Source organism: Vombatus ursinus, unplaced genomic scaffold, assembly GCF_900497805.2.
Source record: "Vombatus ursinus unplaced genomic scaffold, bare-nosed wombat genome assembly UNPS02008961.1, whole genome shotgun sequence".
Taxonomy (NCBI): Eukaryota; Metazoa; Chordata; class Mammalia; order Diprotodontia; family Vombatidae; genus Vombatus; species Vombatus ursinus.
In genome coordinates, this window is record NW_020948739.1 from 5,626,132 (window position 1) to 5,648,352 (window position 22,221).

Here is a 22,221-nt window from a genome sequence, read left to right on the forward strand (position 1 = left end):
AGATTTCAGACTATTTTTATGTCCTTTACTAATTTTTAGTGTAATTTTAAAAATAGAACATTTTTTCTACTTAAGACCAGACAGTCACTCCTCTCATATTCTTTATATACAGCATTTGGGGTTTCATTCCCCAAGTATGAGGTTCTTCTGTTCAGCATTGACCTAAGGAAGTCCTTCAATTCTCTAACCTCCAAATTGTCATGGGAGCAAATCATTATGTTTATATGCATGAAGACCTACATAAAGCTGAGGAATTAATTACCTAACATAGCACTACAATAGCAAAGTAAGAGAAGATAAAGCATCTGCTTTATATTAAAAATTCTTTTTTAAGGGCATTCCATGGTTTTCTTGTTGCAAAAGACATGCGTAAAACAAGAGCTAGTGTGATCTAAATCTTTACAGCTGGTTCAAATAGTAATGTGAAAAAAATCTTTGTAGCTCCAATTTCTGGTTTTTTTGTCATATTCTGAACAATGCATTTAATAAAAAACAAAAATAGAAAATATAAAAGAGTCATTGATAGATAAAAAAATCTATTTAAACCCAGGATTTTTTTACTCACCATCAGTGCCTGTTATAAGAAGACCCATGTGTGGCAACTACTGCAAAATGGCCTTCAGAAATATCAGTTTCCTCTCAGGGTAAAGAATTCTCTTAGACACAGCTATACATATAAATAAAATATGGTACATAAATATTTAAATGTTTTAAACCACATCAGAGTGTGAATGACTGACTGACTAACACAGTGCCTTGAAGGAGTATTCTGAGTTGGAAAAAAATTGAATTGTATATTTGATTAAGTAGAGCCATATGTCACGTAGCATATTGCTGACAGGTACATTCTACGAATAGTTGGTTCTGATTTATGCAGGGATTTGGCAATGTTAACATGAGCCACAAGAGGATACACTTCTGTAATTGTTGCTGTAATTTCCTCGTTTCCTCCCATGTCAAGGGGACTTGCCACCATGTTCTAATGTGGTGGGCATCTAACCTTATGTATTCCAAAATAAATTTAAAATGTACTCTTTTGAAATCACAAGATATTTGACATGGAAATAGACTCGTGAAAAGTTCTTGAAGTCCTTGTTTCTAAGATGTTCTGTATATGCTTTATCTGCATTGGAAGGAAAATACAGTTTCCCAGCCACAGGGTTTGTTGTGCAGCCATGTTCATATACAGTGTTTTTGCTGCCAACCAGAACATGAACTCAATAAGCAGGGTACACGATTTGAGTTTCTGCATATTTTTACTGGATTGATATCTCAGATAAATGGTTTTTTTTAACTGCCGATGGGCCGGACAGTTGAAGCATGAAACTGTTTGGCCTTCCGTGTTCAGGTCAGGAGTTCAAGATTAACAGAAGCCTTCACCAAGATCTGATTTTTCTAGCTATGCATTCTTTTTCTTCTTCTCTCTTTCGGCAAATAATGTGTTTTTGAAACAAGATTATAGTCCCAGAATATCAAATGCAGTTTGCATTGTAACTTCAGGTAAAATCTGAGCAGATTAACACTGGAGGGGTGTTTTTAAAAAGGTGAAAATTGTGTCCATCTTTTTTATTTCATGCAGTATATCCCACTTAGTTACAAATTAGTCTCTGACACTCTAAACTCTACCAGGAGTATTGATGCTATGGTAAATAATTATTAAAGTAAGCACTGTCGGGTTCTTTCAGAGTATGTGATGTCACATAAAATGCTTTAAAAAATTTTATCCTATGTCCAGCATTCCAAGAAGGGTTTAAAATTGTTACACTTATAATGAATTCCACAGATGAAGAGTCAGTACAGTGATACAGTTCCCTAAAGACTTTCAGTATTCTTTAGAAAAATGTAAATAACTCCCTTGTGTTCTTTAATTTACATTTTTTCCTAAACCCCTCATCATTTATTAAAAGGTCAACTGTAGAGATGACGAAAGAAATGGGTTTTTTTTTCTTTTTTTGTTGTTGTTTTTTTCAGAGCCCATCTGGTAGCCTAACCTCAGTGTCACTAATAAATAGATCACTAATGGTTACTAAAATGAAGTTTTGAATCCCAGGACTTTTAAGATAGTTACGACTTGGAGTCACATTAGTTTTCTCATGTTAGTGTTCAAGATGTTAAGGGAAAGGATGAACATTTAATAACAAAACTTGATTAACAAGTTTGACGAGTTCATAAAAAATGTGTGATTGAAAAAGCAAACTGACTGCTCACATGATAGGAGCAAGGGATGACTAAAGGATAGGCTGTGTGCCATATAAGTATTTTCACAAGATCAGGAGAGATCAACATAGCCCTCCTCCCCCAGCACATTGGGTGAACCCCCTGTGGTGAGCTTATGGGAGGACATGAGTGAGAGTTTCATTGGGTGTACACGTATGGAAAAGTTGTCATATGCATCCTTGAACAGGCCCTCATGTCAGTGAGATCACACATCTGTTGGAGCACTGGAACAGAAACTATAGCTGATAATGAAAAGATTCTATCAGAAAGAGACAGAGTTTTCTGTTGAGTCCTTTTGTTATAACCCTCTCATCTACAGGTGGTCACTGGGGCCCTCAAAAGGATAAATGCTGTTTCTGCTACTCAGTGGAAATGGATATTGCCAATGGACATGACGGCGGATGAAGAGAAATTGAACCATATCTAGAACCCCTCCCCTTCCTGCCTCCCCCCCCCCCAGGGTTTCAGTGCTCTCGATTATGACCCACCCTCTGACATCTTCCAGGTCATTAGTCTCAAGCTGACTCTTCTGAAAGAATTCCTTAATGGATTGTACCAAATTGGCTTCCATTGGTCAGGTTCAGTCTCAGCTTATTCTGAACTTCATCCCTCTAGACTTCAGGAACCTGAGACCCTGAAGCAGGACAAGTGGCCTAACGGGCAGTGAAATCTACTGCTCCATTTATGTTTCATGGAACTGGGGCAGGAGGAAGGAAAAGAGTGTCAATAAAATTCCAGGCCACTTGGCGTAAGAATATTTTGACAGTATTCTAGATCTTCAGCTAGAAAAAAAAACAAAACTAGAGAAAATTGGAAGTAGTATTGTCAAGACCAATTTGTCATAGATGAGTGAATGCAGTGAATGAAAAAGCATTTATTGTGTGCAAAGGATTGAGCTTGGCTTCCCAATGGTGGCAAGATGGTAAAGTGGGTAGGGATGGAGGGCCCCTTCTCCACAGATTGTCATTATATTTCAGCTACTAGCACTTTAGTGGATTGCACCTTGGTTGACATGTGTTCTGAACATAATTGTGTGTGGATAAGGATCTAGGTGTTGTTGCAAGATCAGTCCAGCAGCTGTCAGTCAAAAACTCTAATGTGATCTTAGGTTACATTGGAAGACAGTGTCCAGGACAAGAAAGGTGACCATCTTGTTGCATTTTGCCCTGGTCAGATCACATTTGCATTATTGTGTTCAGTTATTTGTGAGCACCATTTTTTAGGGAGGGATCTTGATCATCTGGAGAACATTCAGAAGAGGGTCATCAGAGTGGCAAAGGGGCTAAAGGCTATACTACATGAGAACTGGTTGAAGGAACAAGGTATGTTTAGCCTGGATATGAGAAGATTCAGTGTCAGCCATCTTTTAAGTGGTTAAAATGCTCTCAGAAAGAAAACAATCTGGACCTGTTCTGCTTAGCCCCACCCAGAGAGCAGAAACTAGAATAATAGGTGAATGTTGTAGAGAGATAAATTTAGGCTTGATATGAGAGAACACTTAGCAAAAATTAGAGCTCTCCAAAATTGGAATAGGTTTCATCCAGGATTTCCCCTCATTGGAGATCTTCAGGCAAAGACTAGTGTCTGGCACACCGTAACAGGGATTTTTATTTATTTGCTAGGTATGGATTATACTAAGGTAGGTTTGGAGATCCCTTCCAGCTCTGAAATTCTCTGATTCTCTGATTTGGTTGACTTCACAGGGACTGCTAGGTCATCAGAAAGGCTCAACACTTTGCTTGAGTCCACTGATATGCCACTAACTGATGTTCATCAGTTACTAGACATTAGCTGAAGCATATTTATTCATAGGAGTGACACTCTGTAAGACTGGTGATTACTTTTACCACTCTCGAAAAAAAAAACACCCTGGCTTTTAAGCAGCTTCTAGACCTGATCAATCTTGCAAGCTCAGTCCCTGAGCAGCATAAGTAAATCTGCAGGTTTTTCTCTGTCTTTCTCTCAGAGGAGCTTTACTCACACATTCACACTCTTCCATAAGGGATTGGAGGGCTTTGTTACCCAAACAATCCTTGCTTTCAAAAGAGTACGCACCACCTCTTTGGTAATGGATCTGATTGTCATCATTGAGAAGAACCCAGACCTCATCATCCTTACTTCTAGAGCATTATTTGAAGAGCACTGGGCCACAGAGATTTTTTTTTTTTGAAGCATGTTAATTTGCTTGAAGAAACCTCAAAACTTTGAGAGATCTCATTGTTCTTTCTATTTTTCTGTGGTGTATGATTTATTTTGCAGTAATATAAATCAAAACATATTCTTGGAACAATTTAGGTCTCTTTAAGGTGTGTGTATGTGTGTGTGTGTGTGTGTGTGTGTGTGTGTGTGTCATGCTTATGCTTGGGAGTGTAGAATATTTTGTATACCAGAGCTAATGACAAGAGATCTTTTCATGTTTTTGTCTTGTAACTCTCGCCACTGGGCAGACAGCTGCCAAACATCTTGCAATTAATCTGATGCACATTGGCTTTCCTCTTCTTTTCCTTTCAGAACCAATGCCCTGAGGTAGAGGAGTTGGTCTTCGGCCATTTTGTAATCTGTAATGACACACAGGAGACACTGCGGTTTGGCCAGGTGGATACTGATGAAAATATTCTGCTGGCCAGTCTCCACAGTCACCAGTACAGCTGGCGTTCTCACAAGTCCCCACAGGTATTTCAGAAAGTCTCACAAACACAGTGATTGTTAAAGCTGGCTGTTCATGTATTCTGCATTTTTATGCCTGTATCCAGCTATTTCTTTTTAAAATCTCCCTGGAAACCACATGGTATAGCAATATCAGACACAAACATTCGAGAAAAAGGATTGAAGAAACCCAGAAATATTAAGGGAATAAAATGAAGTACATGTACAAGTTCATAGAGATTTAGAGGTCCAAGTGGAACCTTGTTCAGTCCAGGAAGAGCCAGCAAACAAGGGATAAGCAGAGGGCTTCATGGTAGCTTAGTAGTGGTGCTGGAGTGGTGTCATAAAGACAATGTATGGGTGGACTCAGTGCATGGCTGCGATTTGAAATTAATACTTTGTTGAGAGGCAGCTAAAAAAAGAACTAGCCCTAATGTCAGAAAGACCTATGTTCAAGCCCTGCCTCTGACACATACTGCTTATTGGAAGGTGGGCAAAGCACCCATCTCTCAGAGTTCCCCAGGAAATCCTCGAAGGCAGCAAGTTACAAAGGAGCTGCATCCACACCAGTGAAACCAGGTCTACATCCAAAAACCTAAACAAATTATTAGCTTCAATTAAATCATTATTCAGTGTTGTGATTTGAAGTAAAAGAAATTCCACAAAGTACTCTAAGCATATGGTTCTCTTTAGAACTCCAGTTATAAAAAAAATTATGTGTTCCTATGATTGAAAGAAGTTTCTTCAAGGGGTGAGTGCAACCCTAGAAAGATAAGGAGGGCAGCTTCAGACTTTGTTATTCCTTTATCCTCAGTACAGACGGGATACTATTTGCTTATTTGGGTCATCAAGGACTTGCCAAAAAGGTCACTGTCCAATGTGAAGAGGGTAGCTACTCTACCATCTCAAATCTGAGTCAGAGTCACAAGTAGGAAGATTATAAATCTTCCCCTAATTTTTTATTAAAAGTACATGTTTAATTCAAATTGACTTAATGGTACATTAAACTACAATAAATCCTTTTTGCATAATTTCCTGTTTACAAAGTTTTCCCATGTGATTTGATGAGATATTTGTATTTTTAGGTCGTATCTATAGATTTTTAATTTATCATTTCCTTTATAAGAAGTTTTCCTCTTAGGAAGTTTTTAAACAATTTTCCTCCTGCTAAAGAAAGTTTTCATATTAATGATGTTTATGCTAATGGAGTATTGGCAGACACATAGAAAACTTCCAGCCTGTGTCTTCAGTTGTTGCATATTGCTATGCAGCTACAAGGTACCCAGCAAGTTGCAGGCTATGGGCCAGTGAAAAGCCCAGAGGAGGAAGATTTGTTATTTGGAGGATGTATAAGCTAAGTTTAAATATCCTTCAAAATTCCCAAACCGTTTATAGGAGCCAAAAAGGAGGAGCTAACAAAGAGTGAAGAGCTGAGTCAGAAAGACTCCAAACTGATGAAGAGAACAGTGGGATGGCAGGTTAGCAAGAAGAAAAAGCAAAAGATTATTATACTATTTTACATGTTCTTAATGCAGTGGACCTTAAAATGCACTTTTACATTTGTTATCTCATTTTATCCTCACAAAATATCTATGAAGTATACAGCCTTATTCCCATTTTATAGGTAAGGAAATAGACACAGAAGAGTTGGGTGTCCAAAGTAAATAATACAGATAATGATAGAGATGGATCTAGAATCAAGGTCTTCCAATTCTTAGTGTCCTTTTCACCACTCTGCCACACACTTCTTTCTGTTACCTAATCTTGCTTTTTTAGATAGGCTGGAGTCAAAGTTTTGAGAGGAAACCTTCAAAAGTTAAGCATATAAATTCACTACCTAAGTTCAGTCCAAGCATGGAGCCTGACTCATGGTTTTACCAAAAAGCACCAAGTGGCCTCTAAAAATATGTTCAAACAGCACTGAAATGGGAGAGAGTCCACAGTTCATCCATTTTTTTAAATCTGTACCTGTACCCTGCAAATGTGTTGTCCTGAGTTTCAGGATGCTTTATTTTTAGTGTAATTAATGAACTCTATCTTCTATGAATCAGAATTGTGGGAGATAAAGGGCCTCTTAACATCTGTGTTGTTAGAAGGCAATCATTAGAACACAGATTTAAAGCTGAAGGGGACCTTGGAGGCCATCTAGTTCAAACTCTCATTTTACAGATGAGGGAACTGAGGCCCAAAAGGTTGATTGCTCAGTATTGCACAAGTAGTGAGTGAAAAGGGCCAAGATTCAAAGCCGCATGCTGTGCAGACCTTGAAAGATAAGAGGCCACAATCAATATCTGTAGAATTTCTTGCCTCACCAATTGCAAATTCTGTTATATCAAGGGTTCTTTACCTTTCTTGTGTGTATGTGATAGACCCCTCTGGCACTCTGGTGAAGCCTGTAGAATAGTATTTTTAAATGCATTTTATTCTATATTATCTATAGGATTATAAAGGAAATAAATTATGTTGAAATAAAGATGTGATTGTTTTCTCTATCCAAGTTCATGGATCCCTGGAAATCTTTCCAGAGATCCCTTAGGGTTAAGTGAACACCAGGTTAAGGAACCCTATGCTCCATCTTAATGAGATATTACACTGGGCCGGGGGCGGGGGGGGAAGGTGGCGTGAGGAAGGGAGAAAGAAGAGAGGAGGTATTCCTTGGTCATTAGTCCATTCACCATCTGTAAGAGGATTTTTCAGATTCAGAGAACTTAACTCCATTTAGCATTATAGCTTAGATTCCAAAGGTGTTTTGGTTTTCTTCCAAGAGATCAAGAAAGCATTGATGACACCTAGAAAGGTTTCAGAAGGGTCAGGATATCTTAGAACCACACACACTACTGCTCGCAGGAGTGAAGGCCCAACAGGGATGGGAGGAAGACACACTTTAGAAATGTGACCCAAAGTTGAGAAGCCAGAAAAAGAAGCCTTTCCCAGTCAAGGAGCCATGGACCTCTCCTTGTAGTTTTTTGCACACACTCTGAGAAAGAACCACTTACAATGCTGGACAAGGCACAACTATTTCTTGCCTAAACAAACAAGGGTGAACAAAACAAAAATGTTTTTTAGAGAAGTCATGAAAATATTCAGCTGGACAAAGTCAAATACCCCATAACATCATATCCTTCTGTATCAAAGGTTCTTTATTAGACTGCAGAGGAGATTGGCTAGGAGTCATAGAATTAGAACGTTAGAATTGAAAGGGGCCTTAGAAAATCCCAGTGAGTCCTCTCCCTTGATTTACCAAAGAAGAAACTGAGAAGTACAAGCTGGGAGAAAATAAGTGACTTGCCCACGGTCACACTAAACTAATGAAGTACTTTTCTTCTGAGAAGTTCCTCACATTGCAGAACAATAGATTTGCTCAGCTCAGAGTGAAAGCTTGCGTCATTTTTCATCAGAGTAGAGAGTAAATGGTATGTTCAGCTCAAAGGGAAGAGGAACTTAGTTTAACTTAGGCTACATTTCTAGGCAGACCAGATACCTGGTGACTCCTCAGGTAATCTGCATGGCTGATTTATGTAGATTCAGGTTAATACATTTTTATAGTTCATTGTGCATCAACCCATTGTTGCAAAAAATCTGACTGTGACACTAACATCCTGTTATAATCTAGAACTTCTTGAACTCACAGGCCTGCCTAATTTATACCACAGAACTGCAAAATGCCTGTCATTTTAGCACCTCGCCTCTGCTGACAGAGCTCACAACTGTTCTGTAACTAACTCAGCAGCTCTCTGTAGGCAGATTCTTATTGCCTGTAGGATAAAATAGAGAGGTCCCTACACCTGGTGTTTATACATTCTAGCTACAACTACCTTTCCAGCTCTATCTTACCCCACAAACAGTATCACAGCCAAACTCAACTACTAAGCAGTTTCCCAAATGTATGCTTATGTTTGATCTGTGCCCCATGTCTGAAGTGTGCTACCTTCTTATCTCTGCCTGGCAAACTTCTTATCTTCCTTCCAGGCTTAGCTCAGGTGTCGCCTTAGTAAAGTCTTTTTTTGATCATCCTATTATAGACGGTCTCTGTGTCTTCAGATTTCCTTGTAGTTTGTAGCACTATAGGATTAAGCAGAATGGTGAATGGCCTCTAATCTGGAGAAGAGAAGACACAGGTGCATCACAGCTGTATTCCCATATGTGGAGGAGGGTACAGACTTGTTCTGTTGTTCCCTCAAAGGAAAGAACCAAGGGTAATAGGTGGAAGTCACAAAGAGGCAAGTGTAGATTTGATGTTAGAAAAAAATGTCCTTGTAGTTAGAGCTATCCAAGAGTGGAATATGGACTGCCTTGGGATGCAATGAGTCCCCCTTATTGGAGAGCCTCACACAGTGGGTATGACCACTTGTCAGACGTGATGTCAAGGGCCTTCTTTTTTGTGTATGAGCTGGATTAAATGCTGCTAAGGTCCCTTCCAACTCTAGAATTACTATTCTGGTTCTGTGAAGTAATCGATTTAAGGGAGGGGGCATAATAAAAATGTAAATCTCAAGTTAATTTTGAATCTCTTTGCTATTCAACACACATTACCTTTGCCATTCAACACGCATTACCTGGACTAGAGGTTTAATCACTTTCCTTCAGGATTAGAGCTAGAGTTTCTGTAGGCCAAAAGCACAGGGGTACGGAAATTTTGGGAATCTTTGGAAAGTAGTTAACCTTTGTAACTGCCTAGTCTGTGACCTGTAAATTGATCATACCTGCTCTGTAGTCAAAATTCTTTCATACTGATTTATGAAACTTCTTTTCCTTTTTGTCAAAAGATAGATCATTTTGAAATATCTGCTGTTCTAGGTCTTCTAGCCATGGTTCCAGTTGCCAGTGTCAGTGACCAGTGCATTACTATAATTCAGAGTTATTCCCAACATACATCTGTATAATACAAATATACATGTATCATTCTTCCTTGCCATCATCAGTTTGTGTTGAGAGAGAAAGAAAGAGAAAAGGAGGGAGGGAGGGAGAGAAAGCATTTATTAAATTTTTGTTATGTGTCAGGCACCTAAGTGCCGGAAATTCATGTACAAGCATACAAGACAGTCCCTACTCTTAAAAGAGTTTACATCCTAATGGGGGAAGATGGCACATAAACTGGACCTGGAAAGTAGAATTAAGGAGGGAGGGGTCAGGAAAAGAAGGAAGATTACCTGTCTATGAGTGAGGTAGTAAGTAAGGAGTAGGAGTCTGGCAAGAGAGTCTAGGTGAGAGTAAGGTCAAAGAAAGGTTGAATCCTTTCCAAAATGGTGGTCTTGAGGAGGGAGTTACCAGTCAGGTGAGGAGGACCTCAGGACAGATATCTCTCAAGAGAGATAAGTAAGTCAATAAAGAAGGAGGAGTCCAGAGAGAGAGTCCAAGTATTAGTGAGGCATGTACATAAATAACATCTAAAAGGAAGGTACACCTGAGCTGGGCCTTAAGGGAAGAGAAGAAATTTATGTGTCATAGATAGAGATGAGAGAAGGAGGTCCCTTCTAGGCATGGAAGTCAGAGAAAGCAGGACAAAATACTTCAAAATAAGGTTGAAAAGGAAGATTGGAGCCAGATTGTAGGGGACTTTGAAAGTATTTAATTCACTAAGCTTTTTGAAACCATAGAACATTTTTAAACAGAGAAGTGATATGGTCAGGCCTATATATCACTAAAATTTTCACAACTGTGTGATGGTTTTGAGATTTGAAAAGAATATAGTGATGGGGACCACTTAATAGTACAGTCAAGAAATAATGAGGAACTGAATAGGGCTTGGGGAACTAGGAGTAGAAAGAAAGAATTATTGCAAGAAATATTTCAAAGAGAGAAATAATGGAACTTATTGTATATAAGGGGTGTATTGAAAATAACTAGACTGAAATCTAGGTAACTAGGAAGATAGAAGTAGAAAAGTTAGAAGAGCAGGTTTTGGTAGAAAGATAGTGAATTTTGTTTTACACATGTTGAGTACTGACAGACATCTAACTTACTTGAGTGGTAGCTGGAAATTTAGTCCAACGATTTAGGAAAGAAGTTGGAGCTTGTAGTACAGCTGTAGCTTTGAGAGTGTGGAAGGGATCAATGAAGCCATAAGAGTGAACTAGAAAAGGGGAGAGAGTATAGAAGATTTTTTTAAAAAGTCAAAAGCAGGACTTCAGTAATGCCATTACTTAAGAGTCACAGAGAGTGACAAATGAGGGAGACCAAGAAGTGCTCATAAGAGAAGTAGAAATGAGCAATGGCATGGAAAGCAAGAGACTATTAAGAAATGTGAGGGCTGGGGGAGGGTACTGGCAGTAGCATTAAACGCCACTAAAAGGTCAGGGAAGATAAGGACTGAGAAGAAACCATTAGGTCTAGCAATTAGGTAGTTGTTTAAGACTCGGCTCCAACACCGCCTTCTACATGAAACCTTTCCTGATGTCCCCAGGTGCCAGTGCCGTCCATTCCTAGGTGCCTCTGCTTCCTCTTCACTCGCTCTCTCCCAGACCCTGTGCAGTCTAGCTTCTGACCGTATCATTTAGTGGAAGCTGTCCACTCTAGAGTTACCAGTGATCTCATAATTGATGAATCTAATGACCTTTTCTCGGTCCTCATCCTTCTTGATATCTCTGCAACATTTGACATTGTATGTCACCCTCTCCTCCTGGATGCTCTCATCTCTAGATTTTTAAGACACTGCTGTCCCCAGGTTCTTCTCCTACCTTGACCACACCTCAGTCTTCTTTGCTGGTTCTTCGTCTATGTCGTGCGAGTTAACTTTCAGTATCCCTTAAGAGTATCCTGGGTCCTCTTCTTTTTTCCTTATTTAGTGATCTCTTCAGCTCCCATGAGTTCAGTTGTCATATCTATGCAACAAATTCCCAGATCTATATACCCAGTTCTAATCTTTCTCCTGAGCTGCAGGCATGCCTCACTAACCTCCTTTTAAACATCTTCAACTGAATGCCCATAGGTATCTCAAGCTCAACATGTCCAAAACAGAACCTATTATCTTTCCCCCATGACCCTCTCCTCTTCTGCATTTCCTTTTACTGTCAAGGGTATCATCCCTTAGGTACTATTAAGGACATCTTCCCAGTCACCAGGATTCACAATTGTATTAGTGTCTCCTTACTATCACCCCCCAGAAGTAGTCAGTCTCCAGATCTTATCATTTCTACCTTCACACCTTTTCACTTACTTTTGTCCCCCATTCTCCACTTACACAGACACAACCCTAGCTTATTACTTCATCTTTGGACTATTGCAGTAGGCTTCTACCTGGAGTCCTTAGCTCAGGTCTCTCCACTTGAGTTCATCCTATACTCAGAGACCAAAGTGAATTTCCTAAAACTCAGGTCTGACTATGTGTCCCAGTAAACTCCAGTGCTTTTTGTTACCTTAGGATCTGATCTAAAATCCTTTATTTATCGTTTAAAGCTCTTCCTAATTTGGTCCTTTATACTTTCCACTCTTCTCATACTTTATTCCCTTTCTCTCACAGTACAATCCAGCTACAGGAGTATACTTGTGTGTGTGTGTGTGTGTGTGTGTGTGTGGGTGTGGGTGTGGGTGTGGGTGGGTGTGTGTATATAGTAGTATGCTTAGACACAGTATTCTTTCTTTCATCTTTGTGCCTTCCCCCTCTACCACATCCCTATGCCTGGAATATTCTCTCACTTCATCTTGACCTCTTCATTTCCCTGGCTTCCTTTGAGGTTCAGCTCAAATCCTACCTGATGCAGGGGGTCTTTCCCAATTGACCCAACTGCTGGAGCTTTCCTCTCTAAAATTACCTGCCATCTATTCTGTATGTATCTTATTGTGCCCACTTATTTACATGTTGTCTCCCCCATTAGAATATGAACTCCTTTAGAGGAGGAACTGCTTTTGCTTTTCTTTCTATCCTTAACACAGTATCTGGCACTTAATGAGCACTTAATAAAAGCTTGCCGACCAACTGACTGGCCTCCCAAAATCACCTTATATTTGTTTTGAGCATTTTCAATATGTACATGTTGTCTCTCGCAGTAGAATATGAGCTCATCGAGGGCAGAGATTTTCTGCCTCTGTGTCCCCCAACACCTTGCAGTCTTAGCAGACTAAGGTGTTCTTGCCCAGGGTCACACAACCAGTCTGTGTTGGGTTGGGGGTGGGGCTTGGGAGGAGGGCTGACTTCAGCAAGGTTCTAACTGGGGAGTAGGTGTGGAGAGGGAACAGGAAAGTAGTTGATGGAGATTATTTAATCCAAGGCCAGTAGAAAAGGAGAGGACAAGAGATTCAAAGGTAAAGAAAAATGTTGAAATGATTTACTGTCAATATTATGAAGGAACAAAAGGGAAGTTGGAACAGGAGTGGTCATAGTTCAAAAAAAGCAGATACAGAACAGTCAAGTGAAAATCTTGTGCTTCTAAAACATATATGAACCAGTAATTTTTCTTCCCAACTATTTATAGTTCTAGTACATGGAGAGGCACACTGCTAAGAATAATATGAAAAGAACCAGTGATTCTGTAGTTTGTTCATAAAGATTTGACATTGTATGCTAAAAAGGTAGCAATGACAGGTGGGCTAAAAGTCCAAGACTGATTACCTTTGTTGCTTCATTTCTGTACTATTGCAATGACCTGCTAACTGTTTTCTCTATGTAAGACTCCCCCACTATTACTTAATGGAACACCTCTTTATAATAGGAATACACAATGAGGAAGATGGATTAGATTGTCTGGAAGACTCCTGTTCAACCTCAATTCTGTATTCTAGTATGGAAACTCAAACTCATCTGAAATTTCTTAAAAGCTACATTCTGAAGTCCTCAGGATTCAAAATTCCTCAAGGTTCTCTAACACTTGTACCCTTACTGCCATAATCTTAGCCAAAATATTATTTTTAGTGTTAAAAATTGTGATTTAAAGTATCTTTGTCCTCATGCCACATGATGCTATGCACAGAGCATCCTTCATTAATCATTTGGCAGAGCATTGAAGAGAGATCATAGCATCATATATTTAGAGCTAAAAAGAGCCTTAAAAGTCATCTAAGTATCATAGGATCAGAAACTTAGAGCTGAAAAGGAACTTCAAGGCTACTGAGTCCAACCCCCCCCAGCCACTTATGAGGAAACAGTTGCTGAGAGCGATTAAGTAACTTGCCTAGCATTACGTAACTAATTTCGTGGCTCAGGTAGAATTTGAGTTCAGAGCTTCCTGTCTCCAAGCCGACTGCTCTATGCATTGTGCCTCCTAGCTACCTCCAAAAGATGAGTCATCGAGACCCAGAGTAAGCACAGAACTTGTCCAAGGTAGGTTGTAAGTGGCAGAGCTGGGATCAATGACCCTTATCTCTCCAGGACCTCATTTTTGCTTTGTAGCTTGACTGTAATTGGGCTGCTTAAGTGTAGCACGTGGATGCTTTTTAAGATTTTGGACAGCGTTTTGCCAAAGTCAAAGGAAGTCATGGTTTAGGAGTTCTTTTGGTCTGGACTTTTGATCTGATGAATATGGGAGGGTTTCTGGGGATGGACATTCCCTCTACATGAAGATCAGCAACTCCTCTATAACATATAGTTTTAGACCATTGCCTGGGGCACTGAAAGGTTGCATGACTTTTCTATTATCACATTGGTGATGCACTAGCTAGTATGTGTCACAGCCAAGACTTAACCCAGCCAGATCTTCTTGAATCCAAGTTCATCCCTCTATCACATTCATATATGAGGTGTCCCAAAAGTCTTTAATAGCTTAAAACTGCATTAAGACTTTGGGGACACTCCATATACTATATGCATGTAACACTACATATATACATACATGTGTATCTTTTGTGTGTATATACATATATGTTCATATTGATTTTAGCTTAACCTTGCCCCAATTAAGTCATCATAAAATAATGATGTGCCTTTGGAGGCCACTAGAAATATATTTTAAATGAGAAACAGGCTTTTAGGAATACTTACAATGTTCAGCTGCTGAACTATTCACAAAGTTTATGGTCCTTTATCACAGGCTATAGATTTATACCACAACTGGTAAAATTATGTAACCTGTACCTTTTTTAAAAAAAAAAAACTTTATTATATGTAAAGTTTACCATGAATATTTTCTTCTCAAAATTATGGAAATACTTTCCCAGAAAGCTACAGTATCGTCCTTATTATTGTATAGGTCACAGCTGTCCACAGCCAGTAATTCAGTTGTGGAGAAAGGAATTTATGTCTTTGCTCCCCAGTGGCAGTAACAAGCTTCTTTTTATTGTTACTGACATTAAGATGGCCAAAATCAGCAATGAGGCAAACACTTCTTCGGACCATCTGGCAAGGATTTTAATCTAAAATATTCTGTAGATGGAGTCTCTGTTGAAATGTTGCCGAGTTATCCTCCATTAGTAAGTAATTGGGTGGGGGCGGACAGGAGTCAAGAAGACTTGGTTGTTTTTTTTTTTTTAATGCAACACACAGGCCCAAGCACTTTGCCTCCCTCTCTTAAAGTGTCATTATTAGCATCAGGGGGATTCTTGGAATCATTTGTATTCACTTTGACTTCTTAAAGGGCAGAGAGTTTCTTTAGGTTGCATTTGAAACTCAAAAGGGGAAATTGTTTTCCTAACAGTTTTGATCAGTTCTTTACTGTCTATCAGTTACTCAGTCAGCAGATATTTATTAAATGCCTGTTATATTCCAGTGCTGTACTGGCACTGGTGTCATAAGTACAAAGAGTGAAGCAATCCTTACTCTTGAGGACCTTACACACCAACATGTTGTTTCCTCTGAGACCTGAGCTACCCTTACAAGAAGAGGGGTAAAGTCACACTCACAACTTTAGGGTTAGAAAGTTAAGAGCTGCAAGAAGCTATAGAGATCATGTACTGCAAGGCCTTTATTTTAAAGGTGAGGAAAGTAAGGCCCTGAAAAGTTGTGAGCTTGTGATTCCTTTTCTTTACTCATCATCCCTCTGTAATCCCAGTTAAGCTTTTTAGTACTGCCTGTTTGTATTTTACATTGGTAGGTGGTGAGCTCGTACAGTGTAGCATCCCATCCAGCTCTGGGGTTTTATGCCAAATAAGAGGATGAAAAATCCCAGCAATGTTATCTGTGTTCCCAGTATAAGCTGATCTACCTCTGGAAGGAGAAGGTGAAGAGTCAAGAATGCCTTTCCACACTCCAGATTCTTAGGGAGGATAAAAGGAAATACAAGGAAAATTTCAGTTGAGACAAAAAAAAGAGTTCTGAGGTTGAAAGAGGAAGGTTTTAGCGTTGTTCAGATGGTAAAGCAAGGAAGAGAGTTGCGTAGAGGAGATAGGGAAGGGAAAAGGCATCTGTACAATTAAGAGCTTGAAAAGAGCTTTGAAGCTTTTTCTAAAATGGAGAGAGTTGTTGAGAAAGAATAAGCTGCTTGTCCTAAAGCCACAGAAGTCATCAGGTAAGGGGCAGAGGAAGAAGAGAAAAGTAGTAGTGGTTGGTGATTCACTGCTGAGGGACACAGAGGCAACTATTTTTGATGTAATAATAGAGAGGGCCAGGGGCATATATCCCAAACAAGAAATGTCAAGACTGATGACAGCTGTTGACTTCTGGTGATCTGTGTGAGTACAAATGATACTTCCAGAAGGAACCTAAGAAATATTGCCAATGATTAAAAAGTCTTGGGCAAGAAACAGAGGAATACACGGGCACAGGTTATGTGTTCCTCAGTTTTTCCCTCTGAAACAAGGGATCCAAAAGATAGAAAAGATAAAAATTTATTTGGGAAGTGAACAGCTAGTTAAGAAGGTGTTATCTGTATTTCTGGATCAGCTTGCAGTTGCTTACAATATAAAGTTGACAGATTCCCAGCCAGAGATGTAGTACACTTAGCATAGGTTGGTAAAAATGTATTTACCAGGTGACTTGCAAATGTAATCAAAAGGGCCTTAAACTAAAAATAATGGGGGAAGAAACCTGCCTCTGTATATCCCCCAAGTTAGATTACCAATAAGAGTAGCCACAAAGAAGGAAGAATAGCTTTTAATACCCCTATAAAATTAAGGGAGACATACCAAAGAAAGGAGTCAGTAATAAAATCCATGGTCTCAAGTGTCTATGCACAAGTCAAGTCAACAGGCATTTTAAGTACTTCCTATGTATCAGACACTGTGCTAAGCAATAGGAAAAAAAAAAAACAGAAAGGGAGGAAGGAAGGAAAGAAGGAAGGAAGTGAGGAAGAAGGAGGGATCTCTCGCACTTGACCTCAGGTAAAGAAAATCCAGAGAATCAGGACTAGAGCCAAAGAAAAGAATGTTGGGGCTGAGTGTTTTCCTTAAAATGATGGTTCTTGGAGTAACCAGCTAATTAGCAGGAGAGGCCAAAGGGGCAGAGAGTATTTCCAGCATGGGAAATCTAGGGGTGAAGAGAACGTCCAGGGTGAGGAGGCTATCATGGGAGGTAATATTGTCTATTAAGAAGGTATACTCATGAGAATAAACACATGAACCACAGGGAGAAATATGATGGAGAACATTTGGTTGAAGGTCAAAGAAGAGAGAAACAGAAGTGTTTTTGTCACTGAATTATATTGCAGTCCACCTAGACAGAAAGAAGAAATAGAAGAGGAGCTGAGGAAACATTACAAATCTGGTGCCCAAGCATGACTCAGTAGTGCTGGGGGACTTCATTTATCCAGACATCTGCTGGAGTTTTCTCTCTCTGCCAAAAACGTAGCAATTATTAACTACTTGACTTGCCTTACTGATAATTTCATCCTTCAAAAGATAGAGGAAACAATGGGGGAAATTCTCTTCTGAACATGATTCTTACTACCAAGGATGAAGTAATTGCTTGGAGTGGGTGATTGAGGAAAGTAACCATTTTACCTCATAGTTCATGATAGAGGAGGGGAAATCTGGGTATAGTCTGACATGCAACGTAGGCTTTGGGTGAGTATGTGTCAGAAAGTTTAGAGGAAAAATAGGTAGAATGCCATGGAGTAAAATATTTTTTAGGTAGTCATCTTAAGAGAGATGGAAGATAACTCAAGAATGAATTTCTGAAGACAGGGAAAAAATGATAGAAAAAATAGGATTTGTCAAAAGAGACCAATATGGATTCAAAAAGAACTTATCAACCACATTAAATTTTAAAAGCATGGTCCTATAAAAATAGTAAGAAATAAGGCTCCTGATAAGCCAAGGCTGGCAAGGAAAGTGAAGGACAATGACAAAAGGATTTATTTTGTTTTGATTTTTTTAAACTATATTTTTAGGGGAAAGAGGGTCAAAGATGGGATGGAACTTTTGTTTAGGGTGTATGGGATGTTAATAACCAACAGAGAAGGAAAAAAATTACTCAATTTTAATTTTCTTTCTATTTTTTATGCAAAGTAGAATGACTGGAAATGAAAAAACAAAAATGACTAATGGGAATTGATAACAAAGATAAGTAAGAAAATATTAAAAGAGCACCTTAATTTCAATTTTATTAATCTCTCCTTTGGTTTTCAGAATTTCTAATTTGGTATTTAATTGGGAAATTTGAATTTGTTCTTTTTCTAGCTTTTTTAATTGCATGCCCAGTTCATTGATCTCCTCTTTCCCTGTTTTATTGATGTAAGCATTTAGAGATATAAAACTTTCCCTAAGGACCATTTTTGCTGCATCTCATAAGTTTTGGTATGTTGTCTCATTATTGGCATTCCCTTGGATGAAGTTATTGTTTCTATGATTTATTGTTTGACTCATTCATTCTTTAGGATTAGATTATTTAGTTTCCAATTAATTTTTAGTCTGTCTTTTCATGGCCCTCTGTTACATGTAAATTTTATTGCATCATGATGAGAAAAGGATGCATTTAATATTTCTGCCTTTCTGCATTGGATTGTGAGGTTTTTATGGGCACCATAGTTTTAAAAGGACATTGATAAACTAGAGAATACGCACAAGACAACCAGAATGGCAAAGGGCCCTGAGAGAATGTCATAGAGGGACAACTGAAAAAGACTCATGGGGGACATGATAGCTTTGTTCTCAAATATTTGAGGGTCTGTTAAGTGGAGGAGAAATTGGACCTGTTTTGTTTGGCACCAAAGGGCAGAATCACAAGCAAAGATTGGCAGTTGAAAAGAGACCAAGTTAAGCTTGCTATTAGGAAAAGCTTCTGAACCATTAGCCATCCCAAGTGGAATGGGCTACCTAGATGGGGAAGCAATTCTTCCTCTTTGGAGGTCTTTGACTGAGGCTGAATGACCCCTTTGCTTGCACAGTTATTATGGCAAGTGCTTTCCTATATGAATTGGGCTAGATGAGGCCACAGTCACTTCCGTCTCTCAAATTCTGTGATTCTTTGGAGTTGTCCAAATTCATCTAGCTAATAAGTGACAGAGTTGGGATTTAAACCCAGGTTCTTTAAGTCCAAATCTTGCATTTTCTAATGTAATAAACCAGCCAGAAAGGAGGGAAATAAACAGGTGAGTTTCAGACTTCGGATCACAAGGCTGCCATGTAGGCACAGGATAACTGTAATGTGGGACTTCAGCTATCCAGATCCCTGGCAGAAGCTTTTCTCTTGACTTGGCTTGCTGATCCTTTTTCCTTCCAGAAGCTGGAGGAGGTAAAGAGCAAGCCTGATACTATGGCTGATCTAGCTCTAGCAAACAAAGAGAAAATGCCTGGCAAGATAAATGAGATTACCTTATATTTCTTTAACACTTTCCTCACAACAGCAAGGAGTATAGTATTATCCTCATTTAACAGATGGGGAAACTGAGGTTCTGTGGGAGCAGTAAGGCCTAGTTGAAAGAGAGCTGGATTTTCAGCCAGATGGAAACATGTCCTGGTTCTGCTTCTCTCCGGGCAGCCTTAGACAATTGGGTCTGGGTCACAGTAGATTTAGGTGAATTTCAAACTAGTTGAAAAACTAGAACAGAATAGTGATTAATGAATCTGAGTCAATATGGATAGAGTTTGGGAAATATGGGTTCATTGTGCTCTTTTTCTGGTGTGACCACATCTAGAGAATTGATGTCTCTTGTAGACATCGTATTTTAGGAAGCATATTAAAAACAATCATGATGATGATCATGAAGACAATGATGATTAACATTCATAGAGTACTTTAACGTTTGTGAAGCTCTTTACATAGTGTTATATAGTCCTTAACCGTCCCATCTCATGTAATCCTCATTTTATAGATGAGGAGACTAAAATTGAGAAAAACTTAAGTAACTTGCCCACAGTTTGAAGCCAAGTCTTTCTGACTCCCAACCTAACACTTTGTCTACCCCGTCAGGATTGGAATGTGTTTAGTAGGAGAGAGGACCAGGACAGGCAACCATGCTGGAGGAGTATTAATTGAAGGAATTGGGAATGTTTACCCCCAAAAATAGAAAACTTAAGATTTTTGTTTAGTCATTTCATTCGTATCCAGCTCTTTGTGCCCCATCTAGGGTTTTCTTCGCAGAGACACTGGAGTGGTTTGCCATTTCCTTCTCCAGCTCATTTTACTGATAAGGAAACTGGGGCAAATAGGGTTAAGTGACTTGCCCAGAGTCACACAGCTAGGAAGTGCGTGAGGCTAGATTTGAACTCAGGTCTTCTTGACTCCAGGGTCAGCACTATCCACTGCGCCAAGTAGCTGCCCCAGTGATACATGATTGCTCTCTTCAGATACTTGAATGGAGTAGCTAGGTGGCGCAGTGAAAGAAGACCTGAGTTCAAATGTGGCCTCAGACACTTACAAGCTATGTGATCTTGGTCAGATCACTTCTGTTTGCCTCAGTTTCCTCATCTATGAAATGAGGATAATAATAGCACCTACCTCCCAGGGTTTTTGTGAGGATCAAATAAGATGTTTTTTAAAGCTCTTAAAACAGTGCCTGGCACATTGTGGAAACTATATAAATGTTTATTCCCCCTTTCCCCTTCTCCCCTAGAAGAGGTATATTAAACTTGTTTTGCTTAGGCCAGTTCTGTTGAAATCTTAGGCCAGAAATCTCAGTAGACTAGAATGTTGACTAAACTTCATAAGATGAAACTTAATAGGGATAAATGTGAAGTTTTAGACTTGGGTCCAAAAAAATTAATTTCATAAATAAAAGAGTCCAATACAAGCAGGGCTAAACAGCAGTTCATTTGAAAGAGATGTCAAGGTTTTTAGTGGGCTGTAATCTCAGTGTGAGCCCAAAGGGTGGTATGATAGTCCGAAACAAAACAAAACTACTGTAATCTTAGGAGAGGAAACACTTCCAAGACTAGAGAGATGACAGCCCCACTGTACTGTGTCCTGGTCATTCCCCATCTGGAACATCACACATAGTGATTGATGATATCAATGACTATCCCCTAGTAGGTTGGGAGACAGGGGGAAGGGGAGCACAGAACTATGACTGTTGTGTAGAAGTTAACGGGAATTTAATTCTGACTCAGTAAAAGAAGAAACTGCCTAACAATCAGAACCGTCGGGAAAGTGGGATGGGTTGCTTCAAGCTGCTTATGAAAGGGGAACACAGAGGTACCCTCCAGCTCTTACAGTCTGTGAGTGTAATACCTTTTCCCCCTTCTGTTTTAATTTAAAAATAAGTATCATTATTTCCCCGTGGAAATTACTTGCCATTTGGCCTATTAAAGACCCCAAAAGTTTTTTAAAAGGAAATTCCGGGTGGGAAATTTCATCTTAAATAAACTAGATAATTACTCCCAGTGTCTGTAATTCCCTGTGAGGCCACGTGATGTAAATGGTTGTGGATGATTTCCACAGCAGAGCACCCTGAGGCATAACTGCTGCTAACACAAATGCTTGCTCTGTCCTTCTCTCTTTTCAGTCTTGCAATACAGCTTTGAAAGAAAGTGCACTGAGGATTCCTCAAGCTTTTTAGGAGCCACTCAAAGGCTTTTCATAAGCCAGCTTGCTTGGCAAATGTGAAATATTGATGTCCAAGCATAAAGTTAGTTGACTGGAATAATTTTAACTGTGATTCTTAATACCACTGATTTGAAGAGAGTGAAGCTGGATAAGTTAAAACATGATTTTTCTTATTTTCCTTTTTTTTTTTCCTTTGGTTGCCATTTTTTGATAACATGAGGAGTTTGGATTAAGAATGCTATAGAGAGTGCAGTTCACAGAATGCAGTTGTCTTCCATCATGAACTCTTATCACCAGTGATAGCACCGATTCAGTTACAACAGTGTCCTATCTGCTGGAAGTGCTGGGGCACTTCTTAATTATTTCCAGGCTGAAGTCAACATTTAACAGCTTATTATCTAAAGGTCAGAATAGTGCCCAAGCCATCGACAAGCCCTGTAAGTGTCAGATTCATGGAATGCTAGATGACTTCATAGTTATGAAATTATTTCATTTCTCATGATAATTCCCAACTTGCCAAGTTAGTGAATTTTAAGAACTATGAGAGCAGATTTGAAGATAAATGTGAAATA

At 39.2% G+C, this 22,221-nt stretch overlaps 1 protein-coding gene across 3 annotated transcripts in view; it reads left to right on the forward strand.

Moving 5' to 3' along the window:
• The window catches only part of VPS13B (vacuolar protein sorting 13 homolog B), a 1,004,773-nt gene that overhangs the window by 886,045 nt on the left and 96,507 nt on the right, over nucleotides 1-22,221 (forward strand). For all 3 annotated transcript variants that reach the window (XM_027849971.1, XM_027849973.1, XM_027849972.1), the window contains exon 43: nucleotides 4,729-4,890. In XM_027849971.1, the coding sequence (XP_027705772.1) occupies nucleotides 4,729-4,890 (162 nt within the window). The remainder of the gene's footprint in view (nucleotides 1-4,728; nucleotides 4,891-22,221) is intronic.